Source organism: Hippopotamus amphibius, chromosome 6 (genome assembly GCF_030028045.1).
Source record: "Hippopotamus amphibius kiboko isolate mHipAmp2 chromosome 6, mHipAmp2.hap2, whole genome shotgun sequence".
Taxonomy (NCBI): Eukaryota; Metazoa; Chordata; class Mammalia; order Artiodactyla; family Hippopotamidae; genus Hippopotamus; species Hippopotamus amphibius.
The window spans coordinates 90,420,734-90,440,798 of record NC_080191.1 but is presented as its reverse complement, the minus strand read 5'-3'; the positions used below and the strand labels follow the sequence as shown (position 1 = coordinate 90,440,798).

The 20,065-nt window shown below is 35.5% G+C and overlaps 1 protein-coding gene across 1 annotated transcript in view; it reads right to left on the bottom strand.

Moving 5' to 3' along the window:
* The window catches only part of EYS (eyes shut homolog), a 1,676,468-nt gene that overhangs the window by 320,864 nt on the left and 1,335,539 nt on the right, over positions 1 to 20,065 (bottom strand). Inside the window, exon 33 of the mRNA XM_057737776.1 lies at positions 17,616 to 17,769. Coding sequence (XP_057593759.1) covers positions 17,616 to 17,769 — 154 coding nt within the window. The remainder of the gene's footprint in view (positions 1 to 17,615; positions 17,770 to 20,065) is intronic.

Here is a 20,065-nt window from a genome sequence, read left to right as displayed (position 1 = left end):
AAGGTAGCAGCATGTCACCTGCAAAACTAGACACAGCAATGGGTGCAGGAGAAAGTGCCAAATGTGAACTCGACTTCTTTCCTATTTTCCCTTGAGTCTTGTGGCTCCAAGCACGTCCATTTTCCTGCCTGGCATTTTTCTTCTTCAGCAGAAAAATGAGGGGTTATGCATTATGTCTAATGCAACTTTTTGGTCTCACATTTAAATACTTCAGGAAGCATTAAATATATATTTTGTAAGGATGCTTAACTGAGTTTTTGGACCATTAGGATAACATTTTAGAAATAAAATGTGCCATCTCAGTTGGATCAGTTAGAATTATCATGTATAATAAAATACTGCTCTTCTGATTCCTGAACTAGCAATAAATTCAGCAATGAAAAATCTTTAAATAAGCATGTACACACATTTTCGAGTAACTCATATGTGATATTTTAAAGCAACTATTCTCTAAAATAGTAAATATCATTGTAGTTCATATTCATCTGTCCTATTCTGTAAATTGGATATCTAAGATCCATTTCAACAAAACCAGTGATTTTTGAGGCCTTGTGTATCTGAAAGAATATAATATTCTTGCTTGAGAGAAATCTGAAAGATAATATATTAGTTTGTATCAATCTTTTAATTAGAAATACTCATTTTAGTATAATATTGCTCCACTTATTAGACAGTAGGATATCGTGTTGAACTTTCCTGCTTTTCTAAAAAAAATGTATCTACAATAGAATATAATTTACCTATGCAATTTTCAAGGATAAAAATGATGTTTTCTAAAAGCTTTTTGTATAGTACCTAACAATTGTAGCCTAATGAATTTGTAACAGAATGTCAAGGCTTTTTCAGAATAGCAAACACATTAAAATTTTAATTTGCAATAAATACAACAGGATATGATAATTCATCAGCATCTTTAAAACATCTTTAAGTTTACCACATCTACATATTTTGTGAGCTAAGTAAAAATAATTCTATCTACTCTTTTTATTAATTGCAGAATTGATTGATGATATACTGATTCTATTTTTTCTTTCAATATGACTTCACAATTAGAACATAGTTTTCACTCAACTTTATTTTGTGAATTCCCTAAGAAAGGAAATGGTAATTGTGTAAAGCAAAGTTGAAGATAAAACCTAAAAGAAGTTTTGGATTTTGTATATGTTTTATTTTTATAATAGTCAAGTTTTCAAAACTGTTGTTTATTAATTAGATAAAGCATATTTTAGAATCAAAAGTTAGAGAATTTTGTATATGTCTTGTTTCATGACATATGCAAAGTACAAAACATTTTACTAACACCTTTTATCTGTAATATATAGTACATGATATACGGGTAGTGATTAGAGTTGGCCTCTGGATTCAGACTTCCTGACTTGGAAAACCTTGGTGTGGTTTCCCAGTGCCCCAAGGCTCTGGGGCCTTCTGTCCTCTTCTTTAAAATGAGTATAATAGGACCTCGCTGGGTGGTATTAGAATAAATAATTAAATCTAGGTAAAGAGCTTAAAAGTGTCTTTGTAAAGTATTAAGAGCTTAATTAAAGGTAGCTATTTCATTATTAATATTATCATTTAGACATTTTTTTCAAGAAAAATATTAGGATCAATTAGTTCTCCCTCTAATCTTCAAGGCTGTCTATTAATGCCAGTTTTTTTTTTTTTTTTTTTTGCAACACAACTTCTGGAGTTCTCATTAGGCTTAAGTCAATTGTCTAATTTCTTGTATGAATACTTTATCATCTGTGAATTTGCCTGTGCCAAACCTACTGCCTCAGTAATTTCCCTAAGAAGCTAAATTTCCATGGTCTTCATCTACTTAACTGATCTCCTTTAGTAAGATTTCCATATAGAAGTTTAATTGGTTTTCTTCTACTTGTTATATACTCAGCTCTTACATACTTGTTTATACTGAGTTAATTTAGTTTCACATGTTGGTCTTGGGGGCCATGTATCTTACTAAATATTTATTGTATTCCTAGCATTTGTATAGTACTAAATTGTGACAAAGGGAAGACATTTTTGGTTTTGGAGATGAGTTCATCCAAAAGACCAACAGAGAGTATCACAAGACATGAGCATGCCGGGAGTTGAGAGTAAGGAAGAGGCGTGTGAGTTGGGACCAGTCTAGACTAGCTTCAAGAGCATATTGTACAATTCAGGAGAAAATAACATAGAGAGCATTTCAGAGAGAAATTGTAGCATTGGCTAAGATGAATGTGGTAGGAAAAGATTAGAACTGTGTTTGGGATAGTAAGGACTGTGGTTTTAACAGAATTGGACAGATCAAGCCAAATCATAGAGAAGGAAAGAAGCTGAAAAGGACCTTGATTTTAAGCCTCATGATTCGTCCTTGAAATGATACAGGATGAAGGAAGGGCTCTTACGAGGCTTTGATTTGCGATGATCTTGTTTTAGGAGTATTTTAGGAAGGAAAATCGGAACAACATTAAGCTGTGTAGCATGGTGATTAAATATCAGGGATCTAGAGTAAAATGGTCTAGGTGAGAACCTGCTTCAGCTACTAGTTGTATGATCTTAGATAAATTACCCAATCTCTTCAGACACCAGTTTCCTCATCTCTTAAATGGGTATCATAAAAGTAAGTGCCCCTTAAAGATATTGTGAAAACTAAATGAGATTGTATGTAAAAGTATTTATCATAGTGCTTGTCACATAAGTGCAAAATATATGCTATTATTATAGAGCTATTAAAGGGCATGAACACATGACTGGATTGAGATTTTTGTTCTGCAGCTGAAGTTTCTAGCACACCTTTGTAGATAAAGTCTTTTTTGTTGGATCCACTTAAAACTTACCAGATATGTAGACCTCACAATCACCTGGACAACCTTCTCCTCCTCTGTCATGGAAACAAATCTGCGCTTTGTGGTACAGATTTTTTTTCTTGTGCTCACTCAGCTATTCTACTCATCTGCTTTTTATACCGTATACCACAGCCTGCCTCTGATAGCTGCAGGCTTATCACTTTCCCACCTATGAAACTATAAAAGGAGGCAAGCCTAACAAGCACAGAACTGCAAAAGCATTTCCACCAGAGGGTAGTGGATTAATTATCCTACTGCATAATTAGCACTGGCAAGGCCAATGGCTTTCAAGATAAGCCACTGTGAACATCTCCTACGTCAACAAACAAAATACAACAACAAAATACATATTAGTTGTCCCCAAACCTTCTTTAGCAGATTTGAAAGACATTGGAATATATATTGTGTAGTCATATAGCTCTGTCAAAGGACTTTGGCATCTTTCTAAGAAACGGACAAACTGACAGTGAATAACCCATGAATACAAAAGAAAAATGTTGGATGAGAGGCAAAATGATGGAAAGAAGATTTTTACTTTCACTGAACATATTGTATTTCCTCAAATATATTCCTTGAATAATAGCCATAATGGGCATCCTATAAGTGTGAGCTAATATGCATATATTAATATTATAGATACAGAATTTTCAGACCTGCTTGTAGATTGAAAAATATGCTGCTAATATTCTGTAGGAAAATTCCATCAGAAGAAGAAATACATGTGATGACTTTGATCTTCCTGTCCATGTAAGAACAGAATCAGCATGTAAAATTCAACGGACAGAGCCGTGGAAAACTTTGGAGGACGTCCAGAATGTAGTGTCTAAAATAACTCAATGATTAGGGATCAAAACTATGAGGCAGTAAGTAGGTTTATTTAACTGGAAGGAGAAAAATCTATAGAAAACTTCATTAAAGTGTTTATGAAATGTTTTTAGTGAGATATTATAAACATCTAGTCCTAGTCCTAGGACAACAATGGAAGAAATAGACTTTTATGGTTGAAAAACCATCATATCATATTATACATTTGAGGGATACGATGCTTCAGAGAACTTTCATATATGTGATACTCACAGAAGCCCTTATAGCAAAAAATGGGTGTTATTATCTTTATGTTTCAAAGAAAGGAACGTACAGGTAAAATCCTCCCTTGGAGTTATATGGACAGTGCTTTGCTGCCTCACTTCCCCTTCACAGGAGTTTGCCCATTAGGTGTCCTATGCCTTCATTTTTAAAACTTTTATTTTATTTTTTATTTTTTAAGTTTATCTTATTGAAGTATAGCTGATTTACTATGTTCTGTTAGTTTCAGGTGTATAGCAAAGTTATCCAGTTATTATAATGTATATTATATATATATATATATACACATTATTTTTCATATTCTTTTTCATTATGGTTTATCACAGGATATTGAATATAGCTCCTTGTGCTATACAGTAGGACTTTGTTTATCCATCCTATATGTAATAGTTTACATCTGCTAATCCCAAACTCCCAATCCATCCCACCCCACCTGCCCTGCTCCTTGGCAACCACAATTCTGTTCTCTATCTGTGAGTTTGTTTCTGTTTTGTAGGTAAGTTCATTTATGTTATATTTTAGATTTCATATACAAGTGATATCACATAGTATTTGTTTTTCTCTTTCTGACTTACTTCACTTAGTTTGATAATCTCCAGGTCCATCCATGTTGCTGCAAATGGCATTATTTTATTCTTTATTTTATGTTGTGCCTTTGTTTTAAATCATGATGAACATGTCAAGCTCTATTCTTTTTCTCTATACCAAGATATACCCTATTGGGCAGTGTTGTATGTTCTAATGATAGATCACTGAATGGCATTATTTGTGGTTCTCTATGTCCACACAGATGCACATCTACAAAGTTGACATTTGGGGTTTTGATGTGATTAGTATTTAGCTTTTCTTCCTAACAGTCACTATTTCTTCAGATCACTCCTGACAAGAGAGAGTAGAAATGTATCATTAACATGGGGAACTCAGCCCACTAGTTACTGAAGTGGGCGATAGAGTGGGTTTGGCCCTATGTGTCTAGTTTATCTAAAAACAATATTAGGTGGCTTAGGTGTCAGCCAAACTCAAGTGCTTTGGGCTTCATCAGCCGCCGAGGGCTGATGTAGCCATGAGCTTCCCAAGGTGCAGTGGATGCTGTCGTGTGCTGCCCTGAATCCTTTGGGGATGGGAGGGGGTACAAAGGCTAGGTTGCCTTGACTCATTTCAGGAAACTATGAGCATTCTTACTCTAGAGCTCCCCTTAGGGTCAGCTGTAGCCTCTGCTGCAACTGCTTTGCAATTCAGCTTCTACCTCTTGTCAATGTTGCGTTTCTCACTGCCTTACAGATGAGCACTCCCTAATAAAGTTCCTGCATGCAAATCTCCACTGTCTATTTCCAAGCAACCTGGCCTAAATACTCATTAGTAAGTCTTCTTGGCTGAGAACCAACTCTATTAACTGCAGGAGCGAAATCATTTATGGAATCTCCCCCTCCACATATTTTTAGGAATCCTCAGGACTGCCTCCACATGTGCGTCCAAACAGCAGACTTGTGCATTGGCGATTTTCTGGGCAACACCAACGCAAAACTTTACTTTTTCTTATTCCAAGAATCCTTCCACAGAGGCCATGCCAAGCTGGGATTGTGTTTCCATCACTCTTTCTGAGGCCTGTGTACCAGAGCAGGTGGAATTCTCCTTTAGCATAGTCTCTGCTACTGCACCCTGCTGACAAGGATGAGTGTCATTGCTAACAAGATGCGAGTGGGAGAACACTCCTTTGCTATTTTATTCATTTGGAAGATGGGAGGAGATGCCAGGGCATGACTGAGTTCATCCCAGTCCACTGCTTTTAACTGGAAATTTCTGTCCTCCAAATGGTGGGAGCATTCCCAAGGTGTCTAATAAACCCCTATGTAAATTTTTTATAATATTTGATATAGAGCTTTGTCCTGGGATCGCCTTCTTTTTATCTTTGTAACATTTTGTCTTCGAAGGTAGGAATGGGGTTCAGATGTTAGTAACAATTAGAATTAAGCCAACTATTACAAAGTTAAAAAGTAGGAGGGATCAGGACAGAATTTGATATCAAATACCCTAAAACAGGAATGTACTGTGTCTCATGATGGCACAAGAATAAATTATCTGAAGAAATATTAAAAGTCATTGTCCTATATTTATTGACTTGAAACACTTTGGCTCCAGTATCAGTGCCTAGCTATGAAACCAGCTTTCGACTTAAACATTTTAGTAAATCTTTTAAAAAGTCTTAAACTATTCTTGAATGAGTCTGTGTTAGGTGTAACAGAGTTCAAGATTTTAAATTGTGAAATAGTTTATCTCAATGTATATCTTCTCTTATTCAGCATGCTGATGAAGTCATGGGCAATTTGTAGAGGAGGAAGTTGGCGTACCTTCTTTTAGCTTTATTAGGAAGCTAGATGGCTGGCCATTTTTTTTTAAATAAATAAGATTGTCTATATTTTTAGTCTACTCTGTGAAAATTGTTTTAAAGAAGTTAATTAAGATAAATTTGTTGTCAAAGATTGAGTTCTACCACTATGATTAGGATTTAAAGAATTTTCACAGTAAATTGTTTCCTGGTAGTCGTTTTAAGGCAGTAATCAAATACCCACTAACCACAATGATAGGTTCCAATTTGGGAGAGCAAGGGGCCCACAGATGTGGGTTGGAAAACAGGTGCAAGATGAATCAATATCTTAAATCACGGTTCCTTCACTTAATGACAAACGATCCCTCAAACATTTCCTCATGAACCTTCTTTTTCAACATGTTAAATCCCTTTATTTAACTGCCCTGTGTGGCAAAGTGTTTTCTGACACTATCAATTATTGCTTTTCTGCCTAAATTCCTATATATTCAGTTTGCCCCTATGTCTTCATTTGCTTCCTCTTACTTTCTTATATAACCTCGTCCTGACCATGATGAAGAGCACGCATTTTAGAATTGCACCAATGGAAGCTTTTAGGGGTTGAAGTCTATTTTGCTGCACACTCCACCACCACACAAGAGTAATTAAAACTTCCTCAGTAACCCTTCTGACAGCTGAAGAAATCTACCACTGACAGTAAAGGATGAAGAGTGTGTGAACCCTTCCTTGGCACACTAATCCTCAAAAACATTTCTTGGCTTTTATTTTAATTTATTGTGATTCTCTGCATTGGAAATTACAATGTTTGGTGACAATTTGCTGAAGAGCTAAATGTCCTTGGCTCTTGAACTTCATGTCCGCATTTTTCCCATCCGCATACAATTTCCACATGAGCAGTGGTGTTACTCCACCCATGAAGTCTTTGCTGATCCTTTTCCAAATGCTGTCACCTGGTAAATTCCTAATCTTTCTTCAAAACCCAGCTCCTTCCCACTCTATTATAAACATATGGGCCAGCTGCATCTCCCTTTCTCCTCTGTGGAGCATGTGTGCTGCTGTCAGGACTTGAGGGTCAACAAGTTCTCTGGGCTGTGTCAGCATCTCGACCCACCAGAAGATGAGGCACTGTGGGCCTGAGTTTTCACTGTTGTAACTTTGCTAATAGCCATTTCATTTGGACAATTTGAACTGAATTGCACAAATAAGCAGAACAAACATGTGATTACATAGTCAAACAATCACTTGAAATTTTTTTTATATTAAACTAAATTTATATAGACTAGTCAAATCTACTGACATATCATCTAGTGAACATACTGTGAAGACTCAGGTTCACATTCCAATTATGATGGCTTTGCTCAGAAAGCTCTGTTTTTGCATCACCAAGTACCAAACTAATACTTAACTTCATTGTTTCTCAAGATACATGTGAATGTTAGCAGAAGAGTCTATGCAGAATCTTAACCCTTTTCCACCAACTTCTAGACTCACAGACACTCTTTAAAGATTTTCTTGAACTTAAAAGAAATTTTAATTTTACAGTGGTTGTTCACAATTAAATACAAATAAACTGCATTTTAACTTGCTGTCCAGCTAGTACTGATGGATGCTATATATGGACATATTATGTATGGTTAGCGTGTTATGTATGGATAAAGGGGCAAGAGCAATGTTTAAATTTATGTATTTATGTACTTGTCAATGTAATAATAAAGTATTATTGTGTATTTCCCATATTGAGCTCCAGTTTTCCTATATTTCCTCCAAAAAATAACAGATGGAGGAGTTGATGGAAAAGATAAAGAAATTAATATTGAAGTGATGAAGTTTGACCTTTTTTAGTTGAAAAGCTTGCCAAACTTTCCATATTGACATTGCAACATTTTATGAATAAATCTAATATCTTATAGATTTAGCACAGTTCAAAAGTCACCATCTGTTTCAAGAAGTAAAGTTTCTCACTATTACATAGGTTCTTGGCTCTAAGACTAAAGGCATGCAATCCTAAGCTTATATAATATTAACTATCAGGAACGTGTGAAAAACTTTTGCATATTTTAGAAAATCAGAAGCATAAATGACATTTTGAATTATTCTCAAAATTATAGCTGACTATATTATGCATATTCCTTCTTCTTACATGAACTTGGGTGGTCTTCTGCTCATTCTCTATACGGAGTTATAAGTCAATGCCAGCTGAGTTGTAATACAGAAATTTATGTGGGAAAATCGAAAAGCACTGAAATCTGATTTTGAGCAGAGTTGTCTGAAAGACCTTTGGCAATTAAATATGGATATTGTGAGAAGTTGTTGTTTTTTCCTTTCTTATTTGTCATAAATTATTTACTAGTAAATCCCTTCATTTGATATAGCCAAAATCCATCCTACTCAGAATACTTTTTACTTCTCATTCTTTGAGGTTAATGCTGGTTTTACATTATAATAAATTTTTTACCTACTTTCTTGATCAAACAACTGTGAGAAATGAGCTAATAAAATAAATAAAAAGTGATCTGCTTGGATACACACACACACACACACACACACAGATATACACCTATGTATATCTGAGGTCTTTATCTCATAGAAATTAATAAGATCAAACAAGAGGTAAAACTTAGTCCATTTATAAAACTCAGTAGCAGTTTTTATTAGTTTATTTTGTTTTCTGGACCAAATATCTAGGAGAATAACGTGACAAAAATGCTTGAAATGGTTTTACTTGTTTGTTGAGTTTTCTTAAGTACTGAGGTTCTTGCTGTCCAACTACTAGAAACTTTTCTAGCCTCTGTTCAGTTGGTCATAAGCCAAGCATGAAGTCCTTTACACTGACCTGCTACTAAAAAGTGGCTGATAGGGATGTGTAGATACTGGCTTTGGCTACCCTGAAATTTGTTAACCAAAATGAATTCTTAGATATTAGAGTATGCCTTAGATATACACTGGATAAATCTTTGAGAAAATGTTGTCATATGTTTGGGATGGTGGAACTAAGGAAGGTAGAAGAGGCTGTGTGGCTTTAAAACATGCAGATTTCACAGTAAATTCCTTAGAGGAAAGGGCACAGGGGTTCTTTAGAGAAAAAAGTAATGAATAATGAGTCAGCTTTTATATACGACAGGCACAAAAGGTACCAGAAAAAATTAAACTTCAGAAAATTTAGAAAATACATATATAGTAAGACAACTTTTCTGAACTTCCCCAAAGGAGAATAACCCTTGTGAAAACCAAGACTCTATGTAATCCCTTTCAAAACCTGTTGAAATGAAAGACAAACTGTGCGTGAGTATGAATTACAATGTATCTGTAGAACTGTGATCTCTGTTCCATTTTTATTTAAGAAGAACTTCTATCTTGATACTGAATTGACCTCAATCACTACAAGTGGCTTATTCAAGTTTGTTCTACTCTGCCATTTCCTCTCTACAGATATGATGCAGATTTAATAAAAGGAAGTACTGACATAACAAAATAAGAATCAAAGCCATCTTTTCCATGTTTGCTTTAGAGCTCATTCCATTAAGTTTTGAAAATAAGTTCTTATCAATCATGCTATAGTATTTTATTGTCAAGAATCCTTAAATATGGAAGAAAATTCCATCAACATTCACATAATTAAGAAGGAACCTAATTCACATGCTTTTTAGGGAGACGTCAGTTCTGACTTTGCATGGAAAGAGTTCTGTTAGTGAGAATTTAAAGTTTTATTTCTAAATAATGCCTGGTTAAGGATGGAGAGATGAGTGGAGCACACAAGACAGAGTGAGAGGAGACATGAACAACTGTATAGATGGGGATAAAGCAAGGCAGGTACAGGCCGAAGGATTTACAGGAAGATGGAAATCAGAAGCCTCAGCATCTGTGTCTTTCTCCATCTTCTCAGCCCTCTGCCAGGAGCCTTTTCTCACATGTATGGCATCTCCTGGCTCCAGACTTCTAAGGGACTTGCTGTTCTCACTTATTCTTTATTTTCCTATGTACTAACACCTTCCATGCAACTAATAATTTCAATCGACAAACAAACATGCTCCAATCTCTTTCATCTCACATTATTTTTTCCTCTTGACTCCTCACCTCTCCCTAGATCTCATCCTATCTCTTTTTACATTTCACAGGAAAACTTCTTAAAAGTTGTCTATACTTGATATTTCAATTGCCTCCAATCTGGCTTCTTACTCTATCCTCCTGCAATGATGTCTTCAGGGCATGGAATCACATGGACAGTCCAACGGACTATCAGAACATTTGATAAAACTTTCCACTGCTTTCCCTGAACTCCACTCCTTCTGTGTGCCTTCTACTTCTCTGGTTACTCCTCCTCAGACTCTTTAAAATGTCATCTTCCTCTACTCAATCATTGAAGGTTAGCTCCTCAACACTCAGTCCCAGGCAATTTTTTCAGCTCGCCCTACGTGCTCATCCACACTCATGGTTTCGTTACCACCTGCACGCTGATGACTTGTAAATTATGTTTCCCATCCAGACCTCTCCTCTGAGCCCTACATCTGTATATTCAGCTCGAAACCTCCACTTTGAAGTATCAGGGGCACCTAATCTCATCAGCGTTCAAGCCTGACCTCATTCACAATCTTCTCTATCAAAAATGCTTTTCTTGCACTGTTTGCTAAAATGTATCCAGTTGCACAACAGAAGATGAGTATTCATTTTTGGTACCTCTCCTTCCACTTCTGGTATTAATCAGTCAATCGTACTCCTATTTAGGTTTTTTTTTTTTTTTTCTTTCAGGTTTATTGAGATCTAACTGACATACAGCATGGCATGAGTTTAAGGTGTACAACATAATGATTTGACTTATATACAACATGAAATGTTTATCCCAATGAGTTTAGTGAACATTCATCATATTGTATAGATACAAATTTAAACAAACAGAAAAATATTTCTTTGTGATGAGAACTCTTAGGATTTAATTTCTTAACAACTTTCATGTATAACATACAGCAGCGCTAATCATGTTTATCGTGTTGTTCATTACTTCCCTAGTCTTTATTTATCTTATAACTGGAGGTTTGTACCTTTTGACTGCCTTCATCTGATTCCCCTCCTCCTATCCTTGGTTTCTGGAAACCACAAATTATTGACTATATTCCCCACAGGACACATTTCACATGCATGACTCATTTTATTTTATTTTTTTTAAGTTTTTTTTTAAATTTACTTATTTTATTTATTTATTTATTTATTCATTTATTTTATTGGCTGTGTTGTGTCTTTGTTGCTGCACACGGGCTTTCTCTAGTTGCAGCGAGTGGGGGCTACTCTTCTTTGTGGTGCACAGGCTTCTCATTGTGGTGGCCTCTCTTGTTGCAGAGCACATGCTCTAGGTGTGTGAGCTTCAGTAGTTGCGGCACATGGGCTCAGTAGTTGTGGTGCACGGGCTTAGTTGCTCCACAGCATGTGGTATCTTCCTGGGGCAAGGATTGAACCCATGTACCCTGCATTGGCAGGTGAATTCTTACCCACTGCGCCACCTAGGAAGTCCCATGACTTATTATTTTGCAACTGGAAGTTTGTCCCTCAATCTTCCTCACCTATTTCTAACCTCCTCCTCTCCGGCAACCACCTGTTTGTTCTCTGTATCTACGACCCTGATTCTGTTTTGTTATGTTTGCTCATATGTTTTGTTTTTTAGATTCCACATATAACTGAAATCATACACTAGTTGTCTTTCTCTGTCTGACATTTCATTTGGCATAATACCCTCTAGGTCCATCCATGCTGCTGCAAATGGCAAGATTTTATTCTTTTTTTTTTTTTTTATGGCTGAGTACTACTCTGTGTGTGTGGGGGGGTGTGTGTGTGTGTGTGTGTGGTTTATTGTCTTTTTTATAATAGCAATTCTGACAGGTGTGAGGTGATACCTCCTTGTGGTTTTGATTTGCAAATCCCTGATGATTAGTGATGTTGAGCATCTTTTCATGTGTCTGTTGGCCATCTGTATGTCTTCTTTGGAAATGTCTATTCAGCTTCTATGCCTGTTTTTAAGTCAGATTGTTTGTTCTTTTGATGTTGAGTTATATGAGTTCTTTGTATATTTTGGATATTAACTCCTTATTGATACATCATTTGCAAATATCTTTTCTTATTCAGTAAGTGGCCTTTTCATTTTGTTAATCATTTCCCTCACTGTATAAAAGCATTTCAGTTTGATGCAGTCCCATTTATTTATTTTTGCTTTTGTTTCCTTTGCCTGAGGATGCATAACCTAAAAAATTATTAAGACCTTTATCAAAGAGTGTACCACTTATGTTTTTTTCTAGCAATTTTACAGTTTTAGGTCTTACGCTTAAGTCTTTAATCTGCTTTGGATTCATTTTTTGTATATAGTGTGAAAGAGTAGTGAAGTTTGACTCTTGTGCATGTAGCTGCCCAGTTTTCGCAACACCATTTATTAAAGGGACTTTTCCTCATTGCATATTTTTGTTTCTTTTGTTGTAGATTAAATAACCAGATAAACCTGGGCTCTCTCTTCTGTTACACTGATCCTTTTCTTTTTTTTTTTTTTTTGTGCCAGCACCATACTGTTTTGATTATAGTAGGTTTGTTACTACAGATTTGGTACTACAAGTTTGAAATCATGGACTATAATACTTCCAGCTTTGTTCTTTTCTCTCAAGATTGTTTTGGCTATTTGGGATCTTTTGTGTTTCCATATACATTTTAGAATTCTTTGTCTTGTTCTATGAAAAGGGCCATTGGTGTTTTGAGAGGAAATGAATTGAACCTTTAGATTGCCTTAGTTAGTATGGTGATTTTAACAATATCAATTCTTCCAACCCATGGACACAGTACATCTTTCCATATGTTTGTGTCATCTTCAATTTCCTTCATCAATATCTTATAATTTTCCAAGTACAGGTCTTTTATCTCCTTAGCTAGATTTATTTTTAGATATTTTATACTTTTTTAATACGATTGTTTGTGTGATTGTTCCTTAATTTCTCTTTCTATAGTTTTTTTTGTTGTTGTTAGTGTATAGAAATGCAACAGATTTGTGTATATTAATTTTGTATCCTATAACTTAACCTAATTCATTGATGAGTTCTAGTTGTTTTTTGGTGGTGTCTTTAGGATTTTCTATTTACAGTATCATGGCATCTGCAAACAGTGACAGTTTTAATTCTTCCTTTCTAATTTGGATTGCTTTTGTTTATTTTTCTTGTCTGATTGCTGTGGCTAGGACTTCCAATACTATGTGGAATAAAAATGATGAGAGTGGGCATCCTTGTCTTTGTCCTGATCTTAGAGGAAATGCTTTCAGCTTTTCACCATTGAGTATGATGTTAGCTGTGGATTTGCTGTATATGGTCTTTATGGTATTGAGATATGTTCCCTCCATACCTATCTTTTTGAGAGTTTTATTACAAATGGATATTGAATTTTGTTAAAAACTTTTCTGCATATATTGAGATGATCATTAGATTTTTTTCCCTCCAGTTTGTTAATGTGGTGCATCACACTGACTGATTTGCAAGTACTGAATCATTCTTGTATCCCTACTATACATCCCACTTGTCTGTGGTATAAGGTCCTTTCAATATATTGTTGAATTTGGTTTGCTAGTATTTTGTTGAGGACTTATCATCTATTTTCGCCAGTTATATTGGCCTGTAATTTTCTTTTTTTGTGTGTTGCCCTCGTCTGGTTTTGGTGTCAGGGTGATGCTGGCCTTGAATAATGAGTTTGGAAACATTCTTCCTTTTTCAATTTTTTGGAAGAATTTGAGGATAGGCATTAAACCTTCTTTAAATGTTTGGAAGAAATTACCTGTGAAGCTGTTTAGTCCTTGACTCTCATATGTTGGGAGGTTTTAAATTACTGATTAAATTTAATTACTAGTAATTGGTCTGTTCATATTTTTTATTTCTTCTTGATTCAGCTTTGAGAGATTGTTTGTTCCTGGGAATTTATTCATTTTTTTCTAGGTTGTCCATGTTTTTTGGTGTATATTTTTTCTTAGTACTCTCTCATGATCCTTTGTATACCTGTGGTATTTTTATTACTTCTCTCAGAGCTGGTGTCAGCTTGCTGGTGGGTGAGGCTGGTTCCTGACATGCTGACTGTGTGGTTTCAGATGTCCCATAGTCAGCGCCCTGGTGAGTGAGGCCAGATCCCAGGCCAGCTGGCTTAGGGGCCCATGGTGTCCCAGAGCTGGTGTTGGCCTGCTGGTGCATGGGGCTGGGTCCTGGAGAGGCTGTGGGCTCTGTGGGTCTAAGGCAGGCAGTCTGCTGATGGGTAGCACTGTGTCCCTGTCAGTCCAGCTCCTTGGCTAAGGCATCCTAGTACTGGTGCCAACAGGCTGGTGGGCCAGGCTGGGTCCTGGCACTAATAATCTACAGAGAGGATTCCAAAATGCACCTGCAAGCATCAGCATCTTCATGGTAAAACGAGCTTCCCAAAGTGGCTGGCACCAGCATCTATGTCCCCAAGATGAGTATGAGTCTCCTTCTGCCTCTCTGGGAAGCTCTTCAAGATCATCAGGTGGGTCTGACCCAGGCTTCTTTCAAATCACTTCTTTTGCCCTGGGTCCAAAAGTGTGTGAGACCTTTAAGAATGGAGTCTCTATTTCCCACAGCCCTCTGGCTCTCCTGTATGTAAGCCTTGCTGGTCTTCAAAGCCAAATGTTCCTAAGGCTTGTCTTCCAGGTGCGAGACTCCTGGGCTGGGAGCCTGATGTGGGGCTCAGACCACTTGTTCCTTGGGGAGAACCTCTGCAATTGTAATTATTCTCCTCTTGTGGGCCACCAACACATGGGTATGGGTGTTGACTATATTGCAACTCTGCCCCTCCTACTCATTTCCTTGTGGTTCTTTATATCTTTAGTTGTAGAATATCTTTTCTGCTAGTCTTCTGGTCTTTCTCATCAATAGTTTTCTGTAAATAGTTGTAATTTTGGTGTGCCCATGGGAGGATGTCAGTTCAGAATCTTCCCACTCTGCCATCTTGGTCACCAACCCTAGTTATGTTTTAAATCTGTCAATTTCTCTATGACACCAGCCTAATCTGAACCACCATATGTCTTATTTGGACTGTAACAGCCATCTAAGTGGCCCCCTTCAATTCCTCTTTAACACAGCTATAGGACCATACAGGGTTTGCCATCTGGTGGCCCTTCAATCTTCACCTTGCAGTCCTTGGCCATCCTCCTCTGCTCATCTGTTTCGTACACATTACTCTACTGAATGCCTTGATATACGGTGGCTCTTTCCACCAAAACCTCCTTCCTCATACTCTTCCCACTGCCTGGATCTCCTACATCACTGCTTGAGCTGTTTCTGCTTGTTTGTTTTTACCAAGTTCACCTCTACCCATTTTTCAGAGAGCTTCCTTCAATTCTTTAGCCTAGGTCAGGCTACTTTGTGATTTGATTTTTGTTGCACCATGTTTTTTTTTTTCCCTCCAATATTTCCCACACATATCAAATTTTAATTATTTCCTCCTTCGTGTGACTATTTGTCAATCTACCTCACTAAACATTATATATATAGGAATTAGGATTTTGTCTGCTTTGGCTTAACATTGAATTCCAGGAGCTTAGTACAGTACTACAAATATAATAAAAACTTTCCTTATATGAATAAGTAAAATTAAAAACAGTAAAAAAAAAACCAGAACAAACAGAAAGGAAAATGAGAAACAAAAATTAAGAAATATTGAGGGAGCAGATGGGCACTCAAAATTTCTAAAATTAATTTTTAGTTAATTTATTTTAACTAATTTATTTAAATTTATATAACGTTTTAAAATTATGTAAATTTAAATCATTTAAATAATACACAATGTATAATATATAATATAGTCCTAGCGTCAGCCTTTAATGCAAACTATTTAATGCCAGACCTGTGGTCTTGTAGGTACTGCTGATGAGACAAGTCAGAGCTGCATTTTTGCGTCAGTAAAGATAGCTGTTTTTCACTTTCTAAATTTTGGATAAAATTAATCCAAAGTCCTCAGTTTTCAGTTTTACTAAAAGTGTCAATAAGTTTTTACAGGATGCTTTCAATTTGAGGCTATATAAGGATTTGAGGGTTTTTTTTTTTTTTTTTTTTTTTAGGACTGCCTGACTAGGTCCTCATTAGTTTAAGGCAAAACATCAAATCAGTCCTTCAAGAAAGTTTGACCAAAAATAGAAATTACTTTGTATGTAATCAAATATGCCAATGTTTGTATAAAATGATGACTGTATAAAATGATGAGGTTATCAATAGAAATGCCTTTTACATTGGCTTTAATTTATTTATCTTCTCACCTGGCACCTTTTCTGTGATCAACAGCAAGCCTTTGTAAGAGAAATTATTGAAATTGGAGTTAACTTCATTGGTATGAAAGTTTGTTTTTTTCTGTACAGAACTCAGTGTTCCAAAAGGGTATGTCTAATTTATGAATAACAATTTCATTACCTTAGGGTAATTTCATTGCTTTCTTGTCATAACCAGCTGAATTTCCCAGCCCAGACACTCTTATTTCTTCATTCATTTAGACATTTATGAGCAACTGTCAGATGCCCTACTAAGTACATTAAAGATGAATAAGATACTGCTCCTGCTTGTACAGAGTTTCCATTTTCAGACTGGTGTCAATTTCTTTGATTTTATTTTCAATTCATGCAGGCCCTGGGAAAAATTATTCGATTTATGTAATTTTCATAGGTTAGCCAAGATTCCAGATGATCAGACTAACTTATCCAAATGTCATCTAATACATAAACTCAGACACAAAATGTTATTTTTAACGGACAAAGAGTAACTTTGGAGCACATTATCACTAGATTGCTATACTGATGAAGAATTTTAGATTCTTGGCTGCTACATGTACATTTTGTCCAGTAATGCCCTTGGGATGTGACCATTATATTTAGCTAATTTCCTAATTCTGAAGCATGAACTAATTTCAAGACTGCCTTCCAAAATTTTATATGCTCCACAAAGACATTTCCATTTAATATGCCATTTATTTTCTACTGAATTTTTCTTTTTCTGTTCAGTGCTAATGCCTTACCACTCCCCCTCCATTTCCTAACAGTAGCACTTTTTTCACTCAATAAATATTCTGTTGAACAATTGAATCAGATCTTAATTTCAAATGAACCACCCAATTTTTTAACCTATTTATTTGCTTCAAGATAGTTTCAGAAAAATTGATTCATTTTGTCTACAATTTGATTGATAATGGATGGTATCAAATTGCACCTTAGTTTGATTTTAGTTTATCTGCTAAAATGAAAAAAAATTATCAGGAAGACAAGTTTCGGAGGGACTTTTTTTCTTTCTGTATTTGGGTGGCTATTACACTTATAAACAACATTTTAAAAATAAGGCTCAGCACTATAGTTCAGGGAACTATGGTGGGGTACTTACCGTATTGTGACAGGGATGAACACATTTCTGTTAATGCTGTAATTAGCAGAAAGAGTCAAGATATTTTGGGAACTTCCACATCCGTATTTAACTGTGGGCCTTCCTTCCATGAGAAATAAGTGAAGGAACTGTTGGCCAAAATTCTTCTCATTACCTTCAAGAACAAATATTACATTAAATTAGTGATTAATGTAGATTTACATTATATTCAATAACTATCATTCATTCAACAAACACAATCTTTGTCCTCAAGGGGTAATCATTTGGTGAGATGATAGGAGTGTTATTAGATAATAATTCAATGTAATAAGTACTATACTAGAAATATACATTATTTTCCCCAGGCTGAGGATACCATAGTATTAACAGCATTAACTTGACATGAGATTTTAACTTCTGACTATTTCTTAGTAACTATGACCTTAACTATTTTGAGCCTCAGTTTCTTCATACATTCTAGTGGGATAATAAGAGCAACTGATAATTAGAATTACTGTGATAATAAAATAAGGTAATAAGTGAAAAGTGCCTGGCACCTATTGAGTATTGATAATTTATTATTATTACTATTTATATTTTAATTTTAATATGTGTCCTTCATAAAAATTGAAACAATAAAGAAATATATAAAGAAAAAAAAGAGAAACAGTCCCCTTTCTTCCAGCCCATCCTTTGGCCCACTTTGAGGCATTCTTTACTATCATTTATCCACATTCAAATATTTATATAGCCCTAATTCTATTTTTAAAAACAAATAATGTAATAAATAGCTTTGTTCACTTGTCTTTTCACTTAACAATAAACTTTTAAGTATCTGTCCTTGTAGGTACATAGATTTCTCTCTTTTTTAACATTCCTAACTAAAGTATCACTCACACAGAAAATTACACAAATTTTAAGCACATAGCTTAGAGTTGTCACAAAGTGAACCTGCTGACACAAACACCCCAACTTAAAAGAAAATTATCCACCTTATTACAAATAACTCAATTTCATTCTTTTTCATGGCTGAGTAATATTCCATTGTATATATGTGCCATATCTTCTTTATCCATTGACCCATTGATGGGCATTTAGGTTGCCTCCATGTCCTGGCTATTGTAAGTAGTGCTGCAATGAACATTAGGGTACATATTTCTTTTTGGATTATGGTTTTCTCTGGGTATATGCCCAATAGTGGGATTGCTGTGTTGTATGGTAGTTCCATTTTTAGTTTTTTAAGGAAACTCCATACTGTTTTCCATAGTGACTGTACCAACTTACATTCCATATGGAATCTAAAAAAATGGTACTGATGAACCCAGTGACAGAGCAAGAATAAAGATGCAGATGTAGAGAATGGACTTGAGGACATGGGGTGGGGGGGCATATATACATATATACACTACCGAATGTAAAGTAGATAGCTAGTGGGAAGTTGCTGTATAACATAGGGAGAGCAACTCGATGATGGGTGATGACTTAGAGGGGCGGGATAGGGATGGTGGGAGGGGGTCACAGGAGGGAGGGGATATGGGGATATATGTATAAATACAGCTGGTTCACATTGGTGTACCTCAGAAGCTGGCACAACAGTGTGAAGCAATTATATTCCAATAAAGAGCTTTAAAAAAAGAATTTTATTGAGATATAGTTTACAAACAATAAATTGCATATATTAAAAAAAAAGGAGAATTATCTACCTTGTCAGAGCCCTTATCAATCAGCACTCCCTTCTTCCCTCCACCAAACGGAGCTACCATCTTGATGTTTAACTATAGGAGTAGTTTTGAGTGATTTTCATCTTAATATTTGTGGGATCATACTGTATATATTCTTTAGCATCTATTCGCTTTTGCTCCATATCATATTAGAGAGAGAGCATTCACCCTTCATTTCTACTGCTTTATAATATTCCATTAAATGAATATTCACAATTCAGTTATTCTTCCTTCTATAGATGGAAACCCACCCACCCTGTTTTTGGTTTTTATGAATAATGCTGCTATGACAATCTTGTATATGTCTTTGGTGTTGAAGTTCATGCATTTCTGATTTGTGTATACTAGGAGTTAAGTTGTTCTGTCACAGAACATGAATATGATTAATTTAGTAGCTATTACCAGTTTTCTAAAATGATGTTTTAACTCCTTACCAACAGTATATGGATTCCAGTTGATCGATTTTCTTTCATCATCAGTTGGTTTGATCACCTTGTAGATTTTCACCATTCTGTGTTTATCATTCTAGCTATAATTTTTGTTTTCCTCGTATTAGTGAAGTTGAGCATACTCTCATGTTTAGTAGTTATTTTGATATCCTGTTTTGTAAAGTGTCAGTTTATATATCTTGCTCTTATTTTTATTTGCTTGTTTGCTTTTTCCTTTTTGATTATAGAGTAATATCTATGTATACATCTAATATTTATATATGTGTATATGTTTACACATAAAAGAGCATACAAGCTCTTT